This window comes from Hemiscyllium ocellatum, chromosome 10, assembly GCF_020745735.1.
Source record: "Hemiscyllium ocellatum isolate sHemOce1 chromosome 10, sHemOce1.pat.X.cur, whole genome shotgun sequence".
Taxonomy (NCBI): Eukaryota; Metazoa; Chordata; class Chondrichthyes; order Orectolobiformes; family Hemiscylliidae; genus Hemiscyllium; species Hemiscyllium ocellatum.
Genome location: NC_083410.1, coordinates 39,431,655 through 39,458,889, shown reverse-complemented (window position 1 = coordinate 39,458,889; position 27,235 = coordinate 39,431,655). Strand labels below are relative to the sequence as shown.

Sequence of the window (27,235 nt, the reverse complement as noted above, 5' to 3'; positions counted from 1 at the left end):
ATAGCTTTCCCAGTCAATATCTGGAAAGTTAAAGTCCCCCATAACAACCACCCTATTACTTTCACTCTTCTCCTGAATCATCCTTGCAATCCTTTCTTCTACGTCTCTAGGACTATTAGGAGACCTGTAGAAAACTCCTAACAGGGTGACCTCACCTTTCCTATTTCTAAGCTCAGCCCAAACTACCTCAGATAGCGAGTCTTCATCTATCGTCCTTTCCACCGCTGTAATACTATCTTTGACAAGCAGTGCCACACCTCCCACTTTTTTACCCCCACCTCTGACCCTACTAAAACATTTAAACCCTGGAACCTACAACAGCCAATCCTGTCCCTGTTCTACCCATGTCTCCGTAATAGCCACAACATCGAAATCCCAGGTACCAACCCACGCTGCAAGTTCACCTACTTTATTTCGTATACTTCTCGCATTGAAGTATACACACTTCAAGCCACCTTCCTGTTTACAGGCATCCTCCTTCGAGATTGATGCCACGTTCCTAACCTCCCTACACTCCAGGTCCTGCACCCCAAAGCTACAGTCTAGGTTCCCATCCCCCTGCAGAGTTAGTTTAAACCCCCCAAGAGCACTCGCAAACCTCCCCCCAAGGATACTGGTGTCCCTCAGGTTCAGGTGTAGACCATCCTGTTTATAGAGGTCCCACCTTCCCCAGAAAGAACCCCAGTTATCCGGATACCGGAATCCCTCCCTCTTGCACCATCCCTGTAGCCACGCATTTAACTGCTCTCTCTCCCTATTCCTCGACTCTCTATCACGTGGCACGGGTAACAAACCAGAGACAACAAATCTGTTTGTTCTAACTCTGAGCTTCCAACCTAGCTCTCTGAAAGCCTGCCTAACATCCTCATCCCTCTTCCTACTTATGTCATTGGTGCTAATGTGGACCACGACTTCGGGCTGCTCCCCCTCCCCCTTAAGGACCTGGAAAACACGATCAGAAGACATCATGTACCCTTGCACCTGGGAGGCAACATACCAAACGTGAGTCTCTCTCGCCCCCACAAAAATGCCTATCTGTGCCCCGAACTATTGAGTCTCCAATAACTATTGCTCTGCTCTTCTCCTCCCTTCCCTTCTGAGCAATGGGGACGGGCTTCGTGCCAGAGGCCTGAACCCCATTGCTTATCCCTGGTAAGTCGTCCCCCCAAGAAGTATCCAAAACAGTATACTTGTTCTTGAGGGGAATGGCCACAGGGAGTCCCTGCACTGGCTGCTTCCTCCCAGTTCCCCTCACTGTCACCCATCTGTCTGCACTCTTTGGAGTTACTACTTCCCTAAAGCCTCCGGAATGATCCTAAGTTCATCCAACTCCAGCTCCAGTTCCCTAACACGGTCTTGGAGGAGCTGGAGATGGGTACACTTCCTGCAAGTGTAATCAGCAGGGACGACCATGGCATCCCTCACCTCAAACATGTTGCAAGAGGAACATTGCACTGCCTTCGCTGCCATCCCTCTAAAAGTAACCTTAAAAAAAAACTAGGTCTAAGCAATAGAACAAGCAAAATGCAGCACTAACCTGCTTACCACAACGGGTCTTATTATTAGGTTAGAGGAGGAGTGCGGGTGGGAGGCACTACAGGGGTAGTGCCTCGGGTTCCTCTCCTGCCCGCCTTTATAGGGAAAAAACAACTTACCCTGGTAAGCTTGCGCTACACCAGCTTCCGGGTCCGCTCCGCGCTTTCTTTAAAAAAAACTTTCAAATTTAAACCGTTAAACAAACGTCACCGAGCCTTCAAGCAGCCATTGCCAAACAGCCCTTACCTGCTCTGCTGAGAGAGTGAGGCCTAGAACTTGAAGCTGCGCGTCTTTATAGGAAAAAACAACTTACCCAGGTAAGCTTGCGCTACAACAGCTTCCGGGTCCACTCCGCACTTTCTTTTAAAAAAAACTTTCAAATTTCAACTGTTAAACAAACGTCACAGAGCCTTCAAGCAGCCACTACCAAACAGCCCTTACTTGCTCCTAGTCCTATTTGCCAGCATTTGTCCCATATACCTCTGAACTCTTCCTATTCACGTACCCAGCCAGGTGCCTTTTAAATGTTGCAATTGTACCAGCCTCCACCACTTCCTCTGGCAGTTCATTCCATACACTCAGCACCCTCTGCATGGAAAAAGTTGCCCCTTAGGTCCTTTTTAAATCTTTCCCATCTCACCTTAAACCTATGCCCTCTAGTTTTGGACACCCCCATTCCTGGAGAAAAGACTTTAGTTTATTCACCCTCTTCCTATAGCTCAAACCCTCCAATCTTTGTAAATCTTTTCTGAATCCTTTCAAGTTTCACAACATCCTTCCAATTAGCGGTTCCTTACTTTGCCAGTTCTCTGGTCCTAGATTATCCCACAAGGAGAAACAGCCACTCTGCATCTGTCCTGTCAAGCACTGTAAGAATCTTGTATGTTTCAATAACATTACCTCTCAATTCTTCTGAATGCCAATGAATATAAGCCCAACCTACTCAATCTTTCCTTGTAATTCAATCCCCCATACCCAGGATCAATCAAGTGCACCATTTCTAAACTGCCTCCAATGTAAGTATATCTTTTCTTAGATAAGCGGACCAAAATGATCACAATAGTCTAAGTGTTGTCTAACTAGTGTTTTGTTTAAGTTTAGCAAGATTTGCCTGTTTTGTACTACATTCCCTTTGAACAAAGGCCTGCATTCCATTTACCTCCTGCTAAACATATATGCTAGCTTTATTTAATGTATGGAGGAGTACTCCCAAACCCCTCTAAGCAGCAGCTTTTTGCAGTCTTCCTACATTTAATTAACATTTGGCTCCTTTGCACTCCTTTCCAAAGTGCATAATGTCTTTTCCTTTCCCACATTATATTCCATGTACGAATTTTTTTGCCTGTTTGCTTAACCTGTCTGTATCCCTCTACAGACTCTTTGTGTCATCCTTAAATATAAGGAGCAAGAGGGTAACTAAAGAACAGGTTGGCCTACTCAAGGACAAAGGAGGAAAGTTATTTTTGCAAGGTTTGTAGCTCAGGTTGAGGTTTAGGGTGTAGGTTTGCTCGCTGAGCTGGAGGTTTGGTATCTAGACGTTTCATTACCTGGCTAGGTAACATCATCAGTGGTGACCTCCAAGTGAAGCAAAGCTGTTGTTTCCTACTTTCTATTTATATGTTTGTCCTGGATGGGGTTCCTGGGGTTTGTGGTGATGTCATTTCCTGTTTGTTTTCTGAGGGATTGATAGATGGTATCTGGATCTATGTGTTTGTTTATGGCATTGTGGTTGGAGTGCCAGGCCTCTAGGAATTCTCTGGCATGTCTTTGCTTAGCCTGTCCCAGGATAGATGTGTTGTCCCAGTTGGATTGGTGGGTTTTTTTTCATCCGTGTGTAGGGCTACAAGGGAGAGAGGGTCATGTCTTTTTGTGGATAGCTGGTGTTCGTGTATCCTAGTGGCTAACTTTCTTCCTGTTTGTCCTGTGTAGTGTTTGTGGCAGTCCTTGCATGGAATTTTGTAGATGATGTTGGTTTTGTCCATGAGTTGTACTGGGTCTTTTCAGTTCGTTCGTTATACGTGGAGGAAAGTTATACGTGGAGTCAGAGGAAATGGGTGAGATTCTTAACGAGTACTTTGCATCAGTATTCTCCAAGGAGAGGGACCTGATGGATGTTGAGGTTCGGGATAGATATTTGATTACTCTTGGTCAACTTGACATAAGGAAGGAGGAAGTATTGGGCATTCTTAAAGGCATTAAGGTGGACAAGTCCCCAGGTCCGGATGGGATCTACCCCAAGTTACTGAGGGAAGCGTGAAAGGAAATAGCTGTGGCCTTAACAGATATCTTTGCAAAATCCTTGAACACAAGTGAGGTCCCGGAGGACTGGAGAATTGTTAATGTTGTGCCCTTGTTTAAGAAAGGTAGCAGGGATAATCCAGGTACTTATATACAGGTGAGCCTGACATCAGTGATAGGGAAGTTACTACAGAAAATTCTGAGGGATAGGATCTATTCCCAACTGGAAGAAAATGGGCTTATCAGTGATAGGCAACATGGTTTTGTGTAAGAAAGGTCATGTCTTACCAACTTAATAGAATTATTTGAGGAGGTAACAAAGTTAATTGATGAGGGAAGGGCTGCAGATGTCATATACATGGACTTCAGTAAGGTTTGCCATGTAGGCTGATGGAGAAAGTGAAATCGTTTTCAGGGCGTACTAGCGAGATGGATAAAGAACTGGCTGGACAACAGGAGAAAGAGAGTAGTAGTGGAAAGGAGTTTCTCATAATGGGGACCTGTGACAGGGATCTGTGCTGGGACCACTGTTGTTTGTGATATACATAAATGATTTGGAAGGAGGTATAGGTGGTCTGATTAGCAAGTTTGCAGATGACACTAAGATTGGTGGAGTAGCAGATAGTGAAGGGGACTGTCAGAGAATGTAGCAGAATATAGATAGATTGGAGAGTTGGGCAGAGAAATGGCAGATGGAGTTCAATCCAGGTAAATGTGAGGTGATGCATTTTAGAAGATCCAAGAGCGAACTACACAGTTAATGGAAAAGTGCTGGGGAAAATTGATGTACAGAGAGATCTGGGTTTTCAGGTCCATTGTCCTCTGAAGGTGGCAACGCAGGTCATAGAGTGGTCAAGAAGGCATATGGCATGCTGTCCTTCATCGGATGGGTATTGAGTACAAGAATTGGAAGTCAGGTTACAGTTGTATAAGACTTTGGTTCGGCCACATTTGGAATAGTGCATACAGTTCTGGTTGCCACAATACCAAAAGGATGAGGATGCAGAGGAGGTTCACTAGGATGTTGCCTAGTATGGAGGGCACTAGCTATGAAGAGAGGTTGACTAGATCAGGATTATTTTCATTAGAAAGACAGAGGTTAAGGAGGGACCTGACTGAGGTCTACAATATCATGAGAGGTATAAACAGGGTGGATAGCAAGAAGCTTTTTCCGACAGTTCGGGACTCAATTACTAGGGGTCACGAGTTCAAATTGAGAGGGGAAAATTTCAGCAGAGATATGCGTGGAAAGTTTTTTATTTAGAAGAGGGTTGGTGCCTGGATTGCATTACCAGCGGAGTGGTAGAGGCGGGCATGATAGTGTTATTTAAAATGTATCTAGACAAATACATGAATGGGTAGGGAGCAAAGGAATACAGACCCTTAGAAAATAAGTGACACGTTTAGATAGAGGATCTGGATCAACGCAGGCTTGGAGGGCCGAAGGGCCTGTTCTTGTGCTGTAATTTTCTTTGTTCTTTGTCCTTACCACTTGACATTATTTTTGTGTCATCTGCAAACCTGGCTGTAGTATGTTCACTTTCCTCATCTAAGTCACTTACCTATTATGAATAATTGTGTCCCCAACCCTGATCTCTGTGGCATTCCATTAGTTACAGGTTGCCATCTTGAAATTATTCTAATTCTCTGCCTTCTGTTAACCAATTTTCTAACCATGCTAACATACTATAAGCAACACCTTTTTAAATACCTTCTGGAAGTCCAAATATATTATATCCATGGGGTTCTCTTTATCTGTACCTCTCCATGGAATTGTAATAATTCTGACCGGCGTGATTTCCCCTTCATGAAGCCATGCTGACTCTGCTTGATGATATTATGTGCTTCCAAGTGCTCTGCTTTTACATCCTTTATAATACACTCACATATTCCCAATAACACACATTAAGCTAACTGGCCTATAGTTACCAGTTTTTTTTTTGTCTACTTTCCTTTTGAATAAGGATGTTACTTTGACATTTTCCAAGCCTCAGGAACTTTTCCAGAATCTAGGAATTCTTGAAAGATGACTACCAGTGCGTTCACTATCTCTATAGCTATTTCCTTTAATATCCTTAGATACATCCACTCAGGCCGAAGGGGCTTTATGACTTTTAGCCCTATTATTTACCCTAGTACTTTTTCTCCAGTGATAGTTCTTGTATTCATTTGTTCTCCATCTTTTGCCCTTGATTATTTCGTATTTTTGGAATGCTGTGAAGACCGGTGCAAAGTATTTATTCAAATCCTCTGCCATTTGCTGGTTCCCTACTGTTATTTACCCAGCCTCATTCCCCAAGTGACCGATGTTCACTTTGGCTCTTTCTTTCTTTTTATAATTTTAAAAAAGCTCATGCTTGTAGTTTGATGTTACTTGCAAGCTTACCATCAACGTTTATTTTATACCTTTTTTTGATCATCTTTGCTTTTCAAAATTCTGTCTGTCCTTTTGCTTACCACTAAACTTTGTCACATTCTTTGTTTTTCTCTTTCAATTTAATTTATCCTTAATGGTTTCCTTAATTTACCTGATTAGCCATGTTTGGCTTATTCCCTTCCTAGAATCTTTGAGGATGGAAGGCTGTTGGACATTCTTTCAGCCTGTTGCCAACTGGCATGTTTAAGTGAGCAGTTAATGCCCATTTAAGAGCCTCATCCTTCTTAGGATGAGGCCTTGTTCAACGGCACTCAGCACCTTCTCAAGAAACCCAGCACTGGGAAGGGGAAGTTGTGGAAATCCAAGCCCTTGTTGTTGTTGACATCACTCACACACACACACACACACACACACACACACACACACACACACACACACACACACACACACACACACACACACACACACACACCATGCGGTTATGACTGATGAAGGGCTTATGCCCGAAACATCGACCCTCCTGCTCCTCGGATGCTGCCTGACCTGCTGTGCTTTTCCAGCACCACACATTTTGACTCTGATCTCCAGCATCTGCAGTCTTCGCTTTCTCCCTATGACTGATTCTGCTTGTTACTTTCACAAAATTCCACCTGAGGAATTTCTTCTACCTGAGGGGTTCATTATGTCAGACGTTTGTAAATCTTTATATTTCATTACAGCAGAGAGAGTTGGAGATCAGGATCATTCAGTAATTCAAAACTTAGATAGATGTTTGGATCTGTTGGATCACTGGGTTGGCACAGTGGCTAAGTAGTTAGCACTGTTGCCTCACAGCACCAGGATCCTAAGTTCAATTCTGGCCTCGGGTGACTGTGTGAAGTTTGCACATTCTTCCCCTGTGTCTGTGTGGGTTTCCTCAGGTTGCTCTGGTTTCCTCTCACAGTCCAAAGATGTGCAGATCAGGTGAATTGGCCATGCTAAATTGTCCACAGTGTTAGTGTATTAGTGAGGGGTTTAATGTAGGTGAATGGGTCTGGGTGGGTTACTTTTTGGAGGATCGGTGTTGACTTGCCTGTTTCCATACTGTAGGGAATCTAATCTAATCATTTACAAGGGAGTCAAGTGTTGGGGTAAGGGTTTGGTTAGCTCAGTTGGCTCTGTGGCTGCTTGTGATACAGAGTGATGCCAATAATGTGGGTTAAATTCCTACACCCTCTGTGGTTACTATGATGAACACTCTTTGTCATTTTCTCCCCTTCCCGGAGGTGTGGTGACCCTCAGATTAAACCACTACCAGTTGTTTTTCTCTAATGAGAGAGCAGCCCTATGGTTGGTACGATATTTTTACTGTCATTGGGGGTCGGGAGATGGGTACGATAGTGGAATTGAGCTAACAATCTGATGACACCGTCTTTTCATGTGGCATTGCTAGTCTGAATGCTAAATGGCATACTTCTGCTCCTCTCCTTTAAATTGCCATGTTCTTACACATCTAAACATAGATGTGAGATAAGCATTTCTGGAATTATATCCAGAAAATAATCGAAGGACTGACAGCATGTGATAAAAATAGTAACTTTGGATAGAGAATTATATAATCATAGGCCAAATACAATATGTATATTATATATACTTATAATATATAATGGAAGAAATAGGACAATTAGATGCAAATTCAGGAGTTCAGTGAAGATTAAGTGTCATTCATCATAATTGACAGTGCAGCAAGACCCAAACAATATCCTCATTTGGGCTGACACGTGGTTACTAATACTTATGCCACACATGTGCAAGGCAATGACCATCTCCAGCAAAAGAGAATCGAACCACCACCCCATGGCAATCAGTGGCATCACAATCACTGAATCCTCCACTATCAATGTATTTGGGTTTGCCATTGATTGAAAACTGAATTGGACTAGCCATCTAAGTAGTTTGTCTACCAAAGCGGGGTCAGATACTTGAAATTTTAAAACAACTAACTCACATCCTGACTCCCCAAAGCCTCCAACCCACCATCTACAAGGCAATATTCAGGTACGTGTGATGGACTTGGAAATTTATCATGGTTTCTTCAGTGTTGCTACATAAAAATCCTCTCTTCCTAAAGGCATTGTGGGTCTATCTAAGGAAATGGACTGCAGTGATTCAAGAAGGTACTTGATCACCATCTTCTCAAGAGCAACCACAGATGGGCTTAAAAGTCCTTAACACTATCTAATTACATGCAGCCATTTGGAGAGCTAGAGAAACATTCCTGTATTTTCAGGTAAATTTCCTCATTATGGGCCTGTGGGAAAAAGATTTTATGTCTTGATGATGTAGCCATATCTTTCCATTAATGGATATATACAATTTTCTTTCAAGGTCTCCAGAAGAATTATGTTATGACCAGGTGAGGAGGGGATATTAGCTCCTTTCTTTTGTAAATCCCTCTGGTTTGTTTCAACAGGTATTTTATTTCTTTTATAGAACATAAAAAATTTCAGCACAGTACCGGCCCTTCAACCCTTGATGTTGTGCTGACCTGTGGAACCAATCTGAAAGCCCATCTATCCTGCACTATTCCATTTTCATCCATATGTTTATCCAATGACCATTTAAATGCCCTTAAATTTGGCGAGTCTATTACTGTTGCAGGTAGTGCGTTCCACGCCTCTAATACTCTGAGTAAAGAAACTACCTCTGACATCTGTCCTATATCTATCACCCTTCATTTTAAAGCTATGTCCCCTCGTGCTAGACATCTGAGGAAAAAGCCTCTCACTGTCCACCCTATCTAATCCTCTGATTATCTTGTATGTCTCAATTAAGCCACCTCTCAACCTTCTTCTCTCTAATGAAAACAGCCTCAAATCCCTCAACCTTTCCTCATAAGAACTTCCCTCCACTTCAGGCAACATCCTAGTAAATCTCCTCTGAGCCCTTTCCAAAGCTTCCACAAGATGGAATGTGATGACCAGAAATGTACACAATACTCCAAGTATGGCCGAACCAGAGTTTTATACAGCTGCAGCATGGCATTGTGGCTACCAAACTCAATCCCTCTACCAGTAAAAGCTAATACACTGTATGACTTCTTAAGAACCCTATCAACCTGGGTGACAACTTTCAGGGATCTATGTGCATGGATATCAAGATCTCTCTGCTCATCTACACTATCAAGAATCTTACCATTAGCCCAGTACTCTTTATTCCTGTTGCTTCTTCTAAAGTGAATCACCTCACACTTTTCCAAACTCCATTTGCCACCTCTCAGCTCAGCTCTGCAGCTCATCTATGTACCTCTGTACCGTGCAACATCCTTCAGCACTGCCCACAACTCCACTGGCCTTAGTGTCATCTGCAAATTTACTAACCAATCCTTCTACGCCCTCATCGGGGTCATTTATAAAAATGAGAAATAACAGTGTACACAAAGTGGATCCTTGCGATACACCACTAGTAACTGAACTCCGGGATGAATGTTTCCCATCAACTACCACCCTCTGTCTTCTTTCAGTGAGCCAATTTCTGATCCAAACCACTAAATCACCCTCAATCCTGTGCCTCCATATTTTGTGCTATAGCCTACTGTGGGGAACCATATCAAACGCCTTACTGATATCCATGTACACCACATCAACTGCTATCCCCTCAAAGAACTCAAGCAGGTTTGTGGTGTATGACCTACCCTTCACAAAACTGTGTTGACTATCCATAATCAACTTATTCTCTCTAATGATTATAGTCCTATCTCTTCTTACCTTTACCCACACTTTACCCACAATCGAAGCAAGGCTCACTGGTCTATAATTATCAAGGTTGTGTCTACTCCCCTTCTTGAACAAGGGGACAACATTTGCTATCCTCCAGTCTTCTGGCACTATTCATGTAGACAATGATGACATAACGATCAAAGCAAAAGACTCGGCAATCTCCTCCCTGGCTTCCCAGAGAATCCTGGGATAAATCCCATCCGGCCCAGCGGATTTATCTATTTTCACACTTCCCAGAATTACTAACACCTCCTCCTCCTTTGTCTAGTTAAAGGTGTGGTTAACTGGAACAAAATGAGAGAGGCAGTTTCAAGGTTTTCATGAATGACTGAAAGAAGAATTTTATTACTCAACAACTTGAGGAAACAAGAAAAATGCATCAAATATACAAGTTCTAAGTTTAAAACGGAGTATCTGGTACAGACAGGGAAAATTAAGGTTGCACTGTTGATATTTTTTGTAATCTGAGACCAGAGTTATTAATTTGTTGATTGGTAAATCTCAGTGGTGGCAAATTTTGGAGATAGATTTTGAGTTCTTAGTGAATGGTTGTTTCCCCAATTTGCTTTTTCACCAAATACTGTCTTCTGAGATTATGAGAAATAAGCATGAAGAAAAAGCGAGTCCTCCAGTTGCTGCTTACAAATCCATTTTTTTTCTGCTCTGCTACTCAGAAGTATTGTGAAAACATAATTCTCTGTATTTTCTGGTGTCCAGACAATGTCCACTCTACTTCTTATTTCCTGTTTAGTGTTTACAAGTTGGTAGAAGAGTTTTGGTTGCCTTTATGTTGACTGCCACTTTGCAAGTCATATTTTCTCTTCATCTTACCTCCCAATCTACTTTATTGGACCTGGTTTTCATTTGAAGAATTCATGTGATATACGCCATATACCTTTTTATTGTATTATTAGCTCTGACACCTTCCTCATCCAAGAAACCTCATTTTGATCTCTTTATCTTTTTCACTTGCTGGTGTGTACTTAGTCTAAACTTAAAGTTTCTTTTCCTTAAAAATGAACCATTGTTCATTACAGTTCCTCCAATCAGAATCTGGTTCACGTTTACTCTGCATAACTACATATATTCTGATGCAGACCCTGACATCATAGTCAGTGATGGCCTGGCTGGAGTAAGGAATCAGTTGCTTAAATCTTTGAAGATAAAATAAAAAGCAAAAGTGACATTATTCAGAGAAATAAGAATGTAATGGCATTTTTTTCAGTATAAGTAATCAAATAAGAAAGCTATTTAAAAATGAACAACAAATGACAGTTGAAATAAACCAACTTTGAAGCTGAACTAGCAAAGTTGAAACGCAATTCCATCTCAAACTTGCAATTTATAATCTTTTAATGATTTTCCCAAATAAGATTAGAAATATCCAAAAATCAGAAGCCTGGGATGGTGAAGCCCCTTTCCCAGGTAGGTAAGGAGGGATTTGAGACCTGCCAGAATTGCTGGCATTTCAGTCTGGTGTTGAATGCGAAACTGAAGATGATGGAAAAATCCCAGTCAACCTATCTTTAACAAGCCCATTGATGAGACTAATTACCTGTTCTACGCACGGGGTTGGTAGGCTTTCCAAACCATGTCAATAAAAATGACTGTTTGGAACAGGACTGGCACTGACGTTGGTCACATAATACCTGAGCTTTATCTGCTTCCATTCCTGATGTTGCAGGCTCAAAAAAAAATCAACCTAATGACTTTTACAGGTGAAAGTGAGGATTGCAGATGATGGAGATCAGAGTCAAAAAATGTGGCGCTGGAAAAGCATAGGCAGCATCCGAGCAGCAGGAGAGTTGATGTTTTGGGCCTCAGCTGTGGTGAAGGGCTTATACCCAAAACATCGGCTGTTCTGCTCTTCGGATGCTGCCTGACCTGCTGTGCCTTTCTAACTTTTTGACTAATGTCTTTTACAGTTTGGAATGCTTTTAGGAACAAGTAATTTTACTTAAATCTCACTATCTGCTAATGGTTTGTAAGAGATTAAGTTGGATTGTGGTCTGATTAAGCCTGTATTCACCTGTAACCAAGGCAATGTTAGCAGATTTATTTATTACATATGGGTTGGTCACTAAGCCAATCCTTTTCATGTTATATGGTTATACTAACTTTTTATTCTGTTATCTAAAATTCTTTCTGTAAAGAGAAATGATTTTCTTATAGTTGCAGTAAAATTATGCTATAATTTTCTGTTACTTATTGTGATGAAAAGTATAAATTGCACAGGTTACCTATTATGCATAAATATAGTAATTTTCAATTGTGGACTGGAAATATTGTGAAAACTGAGGAAAAGGCTACTGGTCTTATAATGATTTCTTATGATGAATTAGAAGTAGAATGCCTGTTTAACAAAATAAGTTCAAACTATCTAATAACTGTTTTATTAATATAATTTAAGTGTATAATAAATTGAAACATGAGTAAACCGTTTGGCTGTTCGATCCTGCTCTGCCCTTCAATGCGATCATGGCTGATCTTCTGTTTCACCTTCACCATTCCCCCCATTCCTATTTCTGTTGATTTACTGCATGATCAAAAATCTATCTTATCAAGCCTTGAATATACTCAACAATAGGCATCCACAGCTCTTTAGAGCTGAGAATTCCAAAGGTTTATAACCCTTTGAGTCAACTTGTCTGATAGTAGAAGCTTTGAACTGAATAGCTGGACATAACAGCTTCCTTTGAATCTGTATGATACTGTTTATGTGGGGCCTTGATATCCTGATTTATATTCACCTATACTTTAATTTGCTTATCTATGGTAGTGCAGGATTATGAATTATAATTTGCTAAGACTAAAATGTAAAATATACTATTCCAATCTTGCATCTTTTCCAGTTGTCATGGATGATGATGATGACCGTGATCTGCGAGATGTTATTGGGTATGTATTCTCTTTGTAAAATTATATATATTAAGTAATTTGAATATTGTGTCAGCTTGGTCCAGAAGGTTGTGGGATTTGAAGTCCTACTCTACGTTTTTACCTTAAGACATATGAACAGAAGTAAGCCATTCAACTCAACAAGTCTGCTCTGCTATTCACTGAGATCATGGCTGATCTGATAATCCTCAACTCCACTTTCTTTCATATTCCCAATAACCTTTACTTCCCTTACTGATTAAAGATCTGTCTAACCCAACCTTAAATTTACTTAATGACCCAACCTCAGCAGTCTTCTATGGTAAGGGACTACACAGATTGTTCGGAGAGAATAAATTCCTTCTCATTTCTGTCGAAAATGTGTGATCCATTATTGTGATATTATGGCCTCTGCTCCAATACTTTCTCACAAGGTGAAATTACCTTTTGGCATGCATCCTGTCGAGTACTTTAACAATTCTTTATGTTTCAATCAGGTTGCCAGTCATTGTTCCATATTCTAATGAGCACAGGTCCAATTTACTCAATCTATTTTCATAAGCCAATCCCTCCATATCTGGTTTCAGCTTAGTGAACTTTCTTTGTTTCCAATGCCTGTATACCTCTCCTTAGATTAGGACCCCAAAAATGTTTACATTATTCCAGCTATGGTCTGATAAGGGCCTTGTACAGTTTTTGAAAAACCTCCCTATTTTAATATTCTATTTCTTGAAATAAGGGCCAACATTCCTTCTGCCTTCCCTATTACCACCTGAACTTGGATGCTAACCTTATGTGATTCATGAATAAGGTCTTCCAAATTACCTCTGTTCTATAGCTTTCTGAACTCTATCTTAATACGAATAATGTTCAACCCCTCTCTTCTTTCTGCCAAAATGCAAAACTTCACATTATATCTACAGTAATTGTACATTCATTTTTCTGACAGAAGGCATTAATATATTGTAATTAATTGTGGCTCCACAACTGATCCATGTGGCATACCAGTACTTTCAGTGTGCCAGCTTGAAAATGCTCCTCCATCTTAACTTTCTATCTACTATTAAGTAGCCAATCCTCTATCCATGCTAAAACATTATATCCAACAACATTGGTTCTTATCTTATTAAGCAGCCTAATATATGGTACGTTATCAATTACCTTCTGAAAATCCAAATACATTTCAGCTACTTTTTTCTCTTTATCTGTCTTGCTTGTTACCTCCTCAAAGAAATCATGCAAATGTGTCTGGCATGATTTACCCTTCATGGAACCATGATAGTCTGCTTGATAAAAGTATGTGCTCTAAATGCTGTTTTATTAACATTTCCCTATAATAGACATTGTAAATCGGCCTTTTGTTGCCTATTTTTGTATCCTTCCCATTTTAAATAAAGATGGTATATTGGCAGTTTTCCAAGCCTCTGGGACTTTTTTCTGAACCTAAGGATTCCTGGAAAAGTACTATCAGACATCCATTATCTCTGTAGCTAATTCCAAGAAAAACCAAGGATGCATCCCCTCAGGCCCAGGATTTTTGATTTTTATTGATATTGATCTGGATAGGAATAATGTGACCAAGGATAGTCAGCATGGTTTTGTGAAGGGCAGGTCGTGCCTCACAAACCTTATTGAGTTCTTTGAGAAGGTGACCAAGGAAGTGGACGAGGGTAAAGCAGTAGATGTGATGTATATGGATTTTAGCAAGGCATTCGATAAGGTACCCCATGGCAGGCTAATGCAAAAACTACGGAGATATGGCACTGAGGGTGCATTAGAGGTTTGGATTAGGAATTGGCTGGCTGGAAGGAGACAGAGGGTAGTAGTTGATGGTATAGGTTCATCTTGGAGTGCAGTTACTAGCGGTGTTCCACAAGGATCTGTTTTGGGACCATTGCTGTTGGTCATTTTTATAAATGACCTAGAGGAGGGGCTTGAAAGCTGGGTGAGCAAGTTTGTGGATGACACGAAAGTCGGTGGAGTTGTGGACAGCGAAGAAGGATGTGGCAGGTTACCGCGGGATATAGATAAGTTGCAGAGCTGGGCAGAAAGGTGGCAAATGGAGTTCAAGGTAGCTAAGTGTGAAGTCATTCATTTTGGTAGGAGTAACAAGAAGATGGATTACTGGGCTAATGGTAGGCTACTTGGTAGTGTGGATGAGCAGAGGGATCTTGGTCTCCATGTACGCAGATCTCTGAAAGTTGCCACCCAGGTAAATAGTGCTGTGAAGAAGGCATATGGTGTACTGGGCTTTATTGGAAGAGGAATTGAGTTCCGGAGTCCTGAGGTCATGTTGCAGTTGTATAAGACTCTGGTGCGGCCTCATCTGGAGTATTGTGTGCAGTTTTGGCCGCCATACTATAGGAAGGACATGGAGGCATTGGAATGAGTGCAGAGGAGGTTTACCAGGATGTTGCCTGGCATGGTAGGAAAATCATATGAGGGAAGGCTGAGGCACTTGGGGCTGTTCTCATTTGGAGAAAAGAAGGTTTAGGGGAGATTTGATAGAGGTGTACAAGATGATTAGGGGTTTAGATAGGGTTGACAGTGAGAACCTTTTTCTGCTAATGGAGGCAGCTGTTACTAGGGGACACAGCTTTAAATTAAGGGGTGGTAGGTATAGGACAGATGTTAGGGGTAGATTCTTTACTCAGCAGGTTGTGAGTTCATGGAATGCCCTGCCAGTAGCAGTGGTGGACTCTCCCTCTTTATAGTCATTTTAAGCGGGCATTGGATAAGCATATGGAGGTTATTGGGCTAGTGTAGGTTAGGTAGGCTTTGGTCGGCGCAACATTGAGGGCCGAAGGGCCTGTACGGCGCTGTATTTTTCTATGTTCTATGTTCTATGATTTTTAGCCCCACTAGTTTCCCTAGTACTTTTTCTCTAGTGATAATTATTTTCAATCCTTTTGCCCCTTTCATTTTTAGTAAGCTATTAGTGTATTGTACTGATATGACCATAAGACCAAAAGACGTAGCAGCAGACTTAGGCCATTTGACCCATTGAATCTGGTCTGCCATTTGATCATTGATGATATGGTTCTTAAGCCCATTCTCTTGCCTTCACCGAGTAACCCTTGATCTCCTTACTGAAGACTGATGCTAAGTATTTATGTACTTCCCCATTTTTATTTCCTCTGCCTCATTCTCTAAGAGGCCTCTGTTCACTTTGGATTCTCTATCCCATTTTATATATTTAAAGTAGCCTCTTGCCATCCATCTTGAAATTACTCGTAAGTTTACTCTAAAATTTTATTTGCTCCTTGATTTTTTGGTTGTCTTTTGTTGATTTTTAAAACTCACCCAATCCTCTAATTTAACAGTAATCTATATCATGTTTTTTTTAATCTAATTTTTCCCTGATTAACCATGGTTTGTTTACCCTCTTCCAAGAATCTTTCCTCATTGGAATATGTATTTGGTGTGAGCCATGAACTCTTCTTAAAAATCTGCTGTTGATACTCAAATGATTTTGTTGCCTCTTTCCCAGTCCATTACAACCAGCTCTGCCTCCATTCCTTTGAACTTACTTTTAAGCTTAGCACAGTTGTTTCTAACCCAAGTTCCTCCCTCTCAAACTGAATACTAAATTCTATCGTGTTATGACTGCTCTTTCCAAGGGATTCTTTTACTCCGTTAATGTTTATTAAAGCTGCCTCATTAAACATGACCAGATCCAAAATAACCTGACCCCTGGTTGCATCCACAACATATCATTCTTATTATTTGTTATTTGGTTCACATAACCTAGGCTGACATTCTAGTGCAAGATTGGAGGAGTACGATATTATTAGATAAGATGTTAAACTGAGAGTTCATCTTATTATTTTGATACATGTTAAAGATTCTGTAGTAATACTTGAAGAGGATGGATTTTTCCTCCCAGGCCCTGGCCAACATTCTCTTTTCATCATTCCACACTTTACAAACACCCCCAGAACAGTATATTAAATCATTCATTCATTCATATTCTAACTGGAAGGAAATCAGGACGGCACGGTGGATCAGTGGTTAGCACTGCTGCCTCACAGCACCAGGGTCCCAGGTTCGATTCCAGCCTTGGGCAACTGTCGTGTGTGGAGTTTGCACATTGTCCCTGTGTGGGTTTCCTCACCTCCGATTTCAGGTGAATTGGCCATGCTAAATTGCCCATTGTGTTAGGTGCATTAGATAGCTGGAAATGGATTTGGGTGGGTTACTCTTTGGAGAGTCGGTGTGGAGACTGGTTGGGCCGAAGGGCCTGTTTCCACACTGTAGGGAATTTAATTGAAAAAAAACTAATTTAATCGAAAAAATTACCAGCCCCCTTTGTAATACATTGTCTGTAATGTTGCACATTACTGGGAAGGCTTCAAGATCCCTTTAGGCCATGAAAAGGAGTAGATAAATACAAGTTATTTCCAGTAATTGTTTTCTTTATTTTTGGTGTGGTGTTTTATCAAAACAAGTAAACGTCAAATGCCTGATATTGCAAGATATCTGTTCAGCACTTGTAAAAGCTTTTTAATGAAAAAAGACCACAGCAGCTTATTTCTAATTGGAGGGGTAGGGTGACCTGTGACTGAAATTTCACCTGACCGCTGATCATTTGCCTTAATTGGCCTTTTCATTATCTCGAACTTCCAGCCACTTGCGAAGAGGTAGCCATTCCCTTTTTTTAAATCTGGCAGGAAAATAGCTCAAGCAAACTGACATGGGGCAGTGGCACACAATTATTCACTTGTGGCTGACTTATACTGTATGTCAAGAATGCTTTGATTGAAGAGTCCCTATAAAATAGGTAATATAGCTTATTCTTCTTTTAAGGGCAAGCATTTAACAAAAAAAAGAACAACAATGAAAATTAAGCTCTACCCCATGTCCTCAGATTCCACACACAACTTCCCACTACTATCTTTGATTGGCCTTAATCTTACTCTGGTCATTCTTTTATTTCTGATATACTTATAGAAGGCTTTAGGGTTTTCCTTGATCCTATCCGCCAACAACTTCTCACGTCCCCTTCTGGCTCTTATTAGCCCTCTCTTTAGATCTTTTCTGGCTAACTTATAACTCTCAAGCCCCCTAACTGATCCTTCATGCCTCATTCTCACATAAGCCTTCTTCTTCTTCTTGACAACTTCAACTTGTTTAGTAAACCACTGTTCCCTCTCTCGACAACTACTTCCTTGCCTGATAGGTGTATACTTATCAAGGACCCGCAGTAGCTGTTCCTTGAATAAGCTCCACATTTCAAGTGTGTCCATCCCCTGCAGTTTCCTTCCCCATCCTATGCATCCTGAATCTTGCCTAATCGCATCATAATTCCCTTTTCCCCAGTTATATCTCTTTCCCTTTGATATATACCTATGCCTGCTCAATACTATTGTAAACAAAACCGAATTATGGTCACTATCGCCAGAGTGTTCACCTATCTCCAAATCCAACACCTGGCCAGGTTCATTCCCCAGTACCAAATCCAATATGGCATCGCCCCTTGTTGGCTATCTACATACTGTGTCAGAAACCCTCCTGCATACATTGAACAAAAACTGACCCATCAAAACTACTTGAACTATAGTATTCCCAGTGAATATTGGGGAAGTTAAAGTCTCCCAGAACAACTACCCTGTTATTCTAGCTCCTATCGAGAATCACCTTTTGCTATCCTTTCCTCTACATCCCTGGAGGCCTGTAGAAAACTCCCAACAGGGTGACCTCTCCTTTCCTGTTTCTAACCTCAGCCCAAACTATCTCAGTAAATGAGTCGTGAAACATGATCTCAGCTGCTGTAATACTACCCTTGATTAACAATGCCACATCCCCGCCCCTTTTACCATCTTCTCTGTTCTTGCTGAAACATTTAAATCCCGGAATCTGCAACAACCATTCCTATCCCTGTTCTAGCCATGTCTCTGAAATGGCCACAACATGAAAATCCCAGCTTCCAACCCGTGCTTCATGTTCACTGACCTTATTCCGGATGCTCCCGGCATTGAAGTACACACATTTCAAACCAACATCCTGATTGCTGGTGCCCTCTCGCGACCTTGTAAACCTATCCCTGACATCACTATCCTCAACCTACTTGACCACCTTATTCAAGGAACTATGGACCTGTAAGCCGAGGTCCCACTGTATGTTAGTGCTCTAACTGTTCTGCTATTTACTGAATACTTCCCTCCTGCATCACCTCACATTTGTCTAGATTAAATTCCGTTTCCTATTTTTCTTCCCAAATCTCCAGCCTATTTTTTTCCTGCTATATGCTCTTGACAATCCTCCTCATTATCTGCAGCTCCCCAACCTTTGTGTCATCCACAAACTTACTAATTAAACCACCTACATTTTTCTCCAGATCGGGATATATATATTACAAACAACAGGGTCAAGTTTAACATGGATATGAAAGTGGATAAATAACAGGGAATGGTGTCGTGGTGAATGGTTGCTTTTTGGACTGAAAGAAAATATACAGTTGTGTCAATACTAAGGTTACTGCCTTTTATGGTACAATGTAATAACTAATTTGGGTCTCGACACTAAAATTGGAAGTTTAGTGAACATTAAGAATGATGATAGACATGAGGAGAACGTAACTGGGCTGGTGAAATTGGTGGACACGCGACAGGTCAAATTTAATGCAAAGAAATGCAAACTGATACATTTTGGTCAGAAGAAAGGACAGCAATATAAAATGGTAAGTACATTTCTAAAGGGGTGAAAGAACAGAAACTTGTGGGTATGTGTGAAGATGGTAGGATAGATTGAGGAAGTGATCAAGAAAGTCCACAAATCTTTATAACTAATAGTGCAGAGTATAAAAGCAAGAGGTTATAAAGATCCTTTATAAATCATTGGCATGCTCACAACTGGAGTATTATGTCTAACTGGAGTTTAGGGAGGAGTGGAATCCTGAGAAAGGGTGCAGAATATATTTACTGAAATGGTTCCAGTGATGAGCGACATCAGTTATGTGGATAACTTGATGAAACTGTGCTTTTCTCCTTAGAGAAGGCAACTTTGAATGGGTATTAGATAGAGCCTTTTCAAACTCATAATAGGTACAGGTTAGAAACTTACCTTTGGTTGAAGAATAAATGGTGGCATAAGACAAAATATTTCTATACATTGAGTGTTCGGAACTAGAATGTGCATCTGGACATGGTAGCGACAGATGCAATCTCTGCTTTCATAACAGAATTGGACAGTTATAAGACCATAAGACATAGGAGTGGAAGTAAGGTCATTCGGCCCATCGAGGCCACTCCGCCATTCAATCATGGCTGATGGGCATTTCAACTCCACTTACCCACATTCTCCCCGTAGCCCTTAATCCCTTAATTCCTAATAATTCCTCGTGACATCAAGGAATCTGAGATGAATACATTTGCAAGACGCTGGGGAAGAGACAAGGGTGTGGTGCTAGCTGACTTGTTCTTGCAGGCACATGGACACAGTGGACTGAATGTTCTCCTTCTATGCTGTTATGATTCTATGATCCTCTTTGCCTTTTCTCTAACTTCTACGATCAATTTTTCTTTACTTGTGTCTGGTTTGTTACACTATCACCTGCAATTTTTTTTTGTGTCCTATTCTGCCCCCAATCATTAATTCGTTTCTGTATGTTTCGGACCTTTGTTTCTTGGAATCTTGATTACAGTAGATCAGTGTGCCATTACATCTGTCACAATAAGGGTTTGTTCTCTTTAAATTCCCCAGTTCATTCCTGATTTCTGAGTCTTAAGTTGGGGCGGTGAGGAGTTGTACAGCACAGGTGAGACATTTTTGACAAAAAGTTAGGGGAAATTAGAGGACATTCCAGTTTTGTTCTTTCAGACTTATAGTGGCTAATTATACAGCTCAATAGACAAAGGCATGTAACTGGTATAATCTCCAAAGCCTCCTTCACTGTTGTATGAGTGGAAAGATTTTTAAAACATTGAAAAACAAAATCAAACTCTTCATATTTTGCCTTTTATTTGCTTCTACATTAAGTTTTTTTCTAGTGCAATCTCTAAAGAAGTATCTTTAATGTTCAGAGTGCTGTAGAAAAAAAGTTTGGACTTTATTCTGCCACATTTCTGGCTTGTTTCAGATAAACATCCATTCAATTTCATTGCAATCATCTATTTTCTGCAAAAAAAATTCGACTGACCTATCCATGGGCAGGATTTTGGCCCTGATGTATAGGCAGGAGCTGAGGCAGGTGGGCATATGATTTCACATCAGTGGCTGATTTGCAGTCATTATTCTGCTCCAACACAGTACTCCTGGATAAGAGGCAGAATTGTGACCTGCCAACAAGTATTGGGTAGCCAAGTTAAGTCCAGGTTGTTCTGCTATAATGCATATTTTGTCAATGTGAATTGGCTGTAACGTGATTGACAAATAGGGGATGCTTCTAAAGCGCGAACTTTTAAAATGGGTTTTGGCTATAACATGTTTGTATCGCCAACACTTTAAGTGCTATTCTTAATTGTGCAATTTTTATATAGCGTGGGATCACACAAGAATGCAACCATCACATTATAGAAGAATTGCCTGTTATTAAAAGGTCGCAGCAGTGTTTAGCTCCTTCCATATTGGAGGGCCTTTGGCTGCCTAGTGTTGAGAATCTGTCCACTATTTAATTGAATAGTGAGCATGTGCTTTGGCTACTATTTATAAAATTTCAGAGCCATCATTGTCAGATTGCTGTTTCTGGCACATAGTGGGATCTCAACCTGTATTTCAGCTCAATGTCAGGTCCTAACCTAAAACCACCTATCTCAAAAATAGCTAAAGTACTAATTTGTATTATTGTCATTACTAAAATAACCACAAACATGCTCTGGTTGAAACACTTCTGAATTTGTATTAGTAATTCTGTGATAAAACTTCACTCTTTTATGGTATGAATTCATTGGACCACTTATTATGCCTCCTTTTCATAGCAAAACTAAAATACTAGACTTAAGTCGGCATTAGTAACTAGGTGAAAGTTTATTTTAAATTTGTACAATTACATTGGGTTGAGTATAGTCTGCAATAGAATCAAATTGACAAAAAACGTATTCATAAAGTTCATTTTTTTTGTAAAGCAAGTGTCAACATTTTTCCATCCTGGAAATTAATTGTAATTGTGTCATGTATAAAGAATTAAATTGTTTTAATTGATTTACTTTAAAAAATTCTTTTTCAGTGATGTACAGGCATTGAATGATTTTCTTCATGGACCTGGTAGTCAAGAAGTAAGAATTTTTATATTTACCATTGTGAATTGTAATGCTTCCAGATTGGTGATTAACGCATTCATGAAATTTTATTGATTTGTCAAATAGTCTTACATTAAGTTTATCTGAACAGTATAATATAAAATATTTAAAGCAAAAGAATTGACACCTTATTATGTTTGTGATTTTCTGATCAATATTAATAGTGACAGTTAAAGTCAAATTAGTGATATAACAACCACAAGCAAAAACAAATTGCAGGAAAAGTTTAGCAGATGTGGCAGCATCTCTGGAGAGAAATCAGACTTAATGTTTCGGGTCCAGTGACCTTGCTCAAAATTTATGATATAACAATATTGATAGATATTATTGCCAATATTCAAAACGAGATAGAATCTATTTGGCTGTTGGTATAGTTAGTGTTAATTAAACAGACTGCTGAACTCTGCATTTCAATGAAGCTTCTAAAAAGGTTTTCCTGAGTTTTGGTTTTAATGCCCAAAACAATACAGATCAGTCTCAACATAATAAATGTGAATGACTCAATCATGGCTTGCATGTGTGTTCAAAGGTATTCTTTTGTCTATTGTCTTCCCTTGAAATACTGACTCCTGTAGACTCCAATACATTTGCAGACTATTCTTTTTTTTATTCCCAACCATCTGAACTTTGTCACTCTATTTGGAGCATACACTTAGGGCTGACTGTATTTTTGTTGCAGGGCGAATGGAGAGGGGTGGAGTTAGAAAGTGTCTTCACTTATTGAGAGTAAAGTGTATCTTGCCCAAACAGATGAACGTGTAATATTTTACTTTAGGTGATCTGTGCTTGGTGAGCCTGGTCTCTTGTAAGGAATTTACTTCAATATTCAGCCTGTCAATATAGAACATAAAATAACATAGCACATGAATAGTGGTCCTTCAGCCACTATGTCTGAGCCAACCATGATGCCTTTCTAAACTAATCTCCCTATCAACACATGGTCCACATCCCTTTATTCCCTGCCTGTACATGTGTCTAAATGCCTGTAAAACATTGCGATCATACCAGCTTCTACTCCCTCCCCTAGATGTGTGTTCCAGGCAGCTACTATGCACTGTGTAAAAGAAACTTTGCTTGTATATCTCCTTTAAACTTTTCCCCTCTCACCTTAACCCTGTGTCCCCTAGTGTTTGAGATTTCCATCCTAGGAAAAAGACAGAAATATTCACCTGATCCATATTTCTCATAATTTTATATACTTCTTTCAGTTCATTCCTTAGATTCCAATGCTCTAGCGAAAATAGTCCAAGTTTGTCCAACCTCTCCGTATAACTAATGTACTCCAATCCAGGCAACAAACTGATAAATCACTTTTGCATGCTGTCCACTGCCTCCAAATCCTTCCTATAATGTGGCGACTAGAACTGCATGCAGTACTTCAAACGTGGCTTAACTAAAGTCTTATACAGCTTCAACGTGACTTGCCGACTTTTATACTGAATGTCCTAACTGATGAAGGCAAACATGGTGTATGCCTTTTTACTATTTCATCCACTATGTGATCACTTGCAGGGAGCAATGTATTTGCACCCAAGATCCCGTTGTGTATGAATACTCCGAAAGTCTTGCCATTTACAGTATACTTTTCTCTTGCATTTGACCTTCCAAAATGCATCAGTTCTAACCTGTTCAGATTAAACTGCCATTTCTCTGTCAAACTTTCCAGCTGCTTTATATTGTGTTGTGTTCATTGAAAACTTTCCTCACTATGAGACAACACGTGGTGCATTGGTTAGTACTGCTGTCTCACAGCTCCAGGATCGATTCCAGCCTCGGGTGACTGTCTATGTGGAATTTGCACATTCTCTTCGTGTCTGCGTGGGTTTCCTCCGGGTGCTCCGGTTTCCTCCCACTGTCCAAAGATATGCAGGTCAGGTGAATTGGCCATAGTGTTAGGTGCATAGTCAGAGGGAAATGGGTCTGGGTGGGTTGCTCTTTGAAGGGTCGTTATGGACTGGTTGGGCCGAAGGGCCTGTTTCCACACTGTAGGGAATCTAATCTATCCACAACTCTTCTAGTTTTCAAGTCATAGAACATGGTACAGCATAGGAACAGGTTGTTCGATCCACCATATGTGTATTACCCATGATGCTACTGTAAAGTAATCCCATCTGCCTGCATGTGATCTGTATTCCTCTATTCTCTGACCATTCATGTGGCTGTTTGAATGCCTGTTAAACTTTGCTAACTTATCCATGCAGGTTCCATGCACCTACCGCCCTCTGTGTACAAAACTTCCTTCAGGTTTAAGATGTGGCCATGGGTACCCGTATGAGCCCCAGTTATGCCTCATACTTTGCGTTACGTGGAACTTTTCTTGTTCCGATCCTACTTGGGCTCCCACCCACAACTCTTTCTCTAGTTAATTGATGACATCGTCGCTGCTCCTCTCTTTTGTCCAGAATTGGAAAAGTTCATCAATTTCACTTCCAGTTTCCACCCTGCCTTCCCCTTCTTTTGGTCCATCTCTGACTTCTCCTTTCCTTGACATCTCTGTTTTCATTGCTTGGGATAGGCACTACAAACACACTGACTTTCACAGTTGTCTTCACTATACATGCTCAATCTCTGCTTCTTATAAAGACTCAGTTGGATTCTCCCAGATTTTCTGTCTCTGTTGCATCTGTTCCAAGGGCCCCTGACATGTTCACCTTCTGCCTCAACTGAGGATTTCCTATCACTGTGGTTAACAGTGCCCTCGACTGTGTCCGGCCCATGTCCCACTCTCATCCCTCCCACAACACTGAAATGACACCCCCCCCTCCCCGGTCCTGATTTACCATCCATCAGCATCCACATCCAAAAGATCATTGGGTGCCATTTCCACCACCTGCACAGGGCTGCCACCTCCATGCATACATTTTCCTCCCCTCCTTTGTCAGCATTCCACGGGGATCACAACCTCCAGGTCACCTTGGTCTACTCCTCCACTCCCAACACCTCCCCATGCCTCCCACATCGCCTTCCCATGCAATTGTAGTAGGTATAACACATGTCCATTTACTTCCTCACTCCTCCCTATGCAAGGCCCTGGACAAACCTTCAAGGGAAGCAATGATTTACCTGCATTTTACTTGATCTAGTCTGTTGTATTCACTGCTCACAAAATGGTCTGCTGTGCAATTGGGAGATGAAACACAGGCTGAATTACTGCTTTGCAGAACACCTACATACTGTCTGCAAAAAATTACCCTGAGTTTCCTTTTGTCTGCCATTTCAACACACCAACATGTTCCCTGGCCAACATCTCTGCCTCGGACTTGCTGCAGCGAAGGTCGGTGGAAGTTGGAAGAACAGCATCTCATTTTCCACTTGGGAATCCTGCAGTCTTCAGGACTCAATATCAAGTTCAATAATTTTAGGGCCTAAACATGTTCTCTGTCCTTACCTCAACCCCCATATACCAAACCTTGTCATTATGTAGGCTGCTGCCACAACCAACCCATTGTCAGCCACTAATGGTCCCCATAAGCAGCTATTGATTCTCCCAAGCTGACCTTTATCCATTCCTTTGTCTGCCTTACTGTTGTTCTTTTTCTCTGGCTCCACTCAGAATGTTAACTCTGCTTTCTGTCCATGGATGCTGCCAGACCTGATGAGTTTTCTAGCAATTTCTGCTTTTGTTTGATTTTCAACATCCACACTGCTTTGGTTTTCTTTTGTCACCATAGAACATAGAACATTACAGCGCAGTACAGGCCCTTCAGTCCTTGATGTTGCGCTGACCTGTCATACCAATCTGAAGCCCATCTAACCTACACTATTCCATGTATGTCCATATGCTTGTCCAATGACGACTTAAATGTACCTAAAGTTGGCGAATCTACTACCGTTGCAGACAAAGCATTCCATACCCTTTCTACTTTCTGAGTAAAGAAACTACCTCTGACATCAGTCCTATATCTATCACCCCTCAATTTAAAGCTATGCCCCCTTGTGCTCGCTGTCACCATACTTGGAAAAAGGCTCTCCCTGTCCACCCTATCTAACCCTCTGATTATCTTATATGTCTCTATTAAGTCACCTCTCAACCTTCTTCTCTCTAATGAAAACAGTCTCAAGTCCCTCAGCCTTTCCTTGTAAGACCTTCCCTCCATACCAGGCAACACCCTAGTAAATCTCCTCTGCACCCTTTCCAAAGCTTCCACATCCTTCTTATAATTCGGTGACCAGAACCGTATACAATACTCCAAGTGCGGCCACGCCAGAGTTTTGTACAGCTGTAGCATAACCTCATAGTTCCAGGACTCAATCCCTCTATTAATAAAAGCTAAAACACTGTATGCCTTCTTAACAACCCCTGTCAACCTGGGTGGCAACTTTCAAGGATCTGTGTACCTGGACACTGAGATCTCTCTGCTCATCTACACTACTAAGAATCTTACCATTAGCCCAGTACTTTGCATTCCGGTTACTCCGACCAAAGTGAATCACCTCACACTTGTCCGCATTAAACTCTATTTGCCACTTCTCAGCCTAGCTCTGCAGCTTATCTATGTCTCTCTCTAACCTACAACATCCTTCGTCACTATCCACAACTCCACCGACCTTAGTGTCGTCTGCAAATTTACTAGTCCACCCTTTTACGCCCTCATCCACGTCGTTTATAAAAATGACGAACAGCAGTGGACCCAACACCGACCCTTGCGGCACACCATTGGTAACTGGACTCCAGGATGAACATTTTCCATCAACCACCACCCTCTGTCTTCTTTCAGCAAGCCAGTTACTGATCCAAACTGCTATATCTCCCACAGTCCCATTCCTCCGCATTTTGTACAATAGCCTACTGTGGGGAACCTTATCGAACGCCTTGCTGAAATCCACATACACCACATCAACCAGTTTACTCTCATCTACCTGTTTGGTCACCTTCTCAAAGAACTCAATAAGGTTTGTGAGGCATGACCTACCCTTCACAAAACCGTGCTGACTATCCCTAATCAAATTATTCTTTTCCAGATGATAATGAATCCTATCTCTTATAACCTTTTCCAACACTTTGATGAAAATGTGTTGCTGGAAAAGCGCAGCAGGTCAGGCAGCATCCAAGGAGCAGGAGAGTCGACGTTTCAGGCATGAAGAATCATTCCTGAAAGAAGGGCTCATGCCCGAAACGTCAACTTTCCTGCTCCTTGGATGCTGCCTGACCTGCTGCGCTTTTCCAGCAACGCATTTTCAGCTCTGATCTCCAGCATCTGCAGTCCTCACTT

At 41.1% G+C, this 27,235-nt stretch overlaps 1 protein-coding gene across 2 annotated transcripts in view; it reads left to right on the top strand.

Moving 5' to 3' along the window:
* Positions 1-27,235, top strand: part of LOC132819728 (BRD4-interacting chromatin-remodeling complex-associated protein-like) — a 76,681-nt gene that overhangs the window by 12,825 nt on the left and 36,621 nt on the right. The window contains exons 3-5 of one of the 2 annotated variants that reach the window (XM_060831413.1): positions 8,262-8,420; positions 12,762-12,807; positions 21,950-21,998. In XM_060831413.1, coding sequence (XP_060687396.1) covers positions 12,767-12,807; positions 21,950-21,998 — 90 coding nt within the window. In that variant the 5' untranslated portion in view covers positions 8,262-8,420; positions 12,762-12,766. The remainder of the gene's footprint in view (positions 1-8,261; positions 8,421-12,761; positions 12,808-21,949; positions 21,999-27,235) is intronic. The other variant, XM_060831412.1, reaches the window with a different exon arrangement.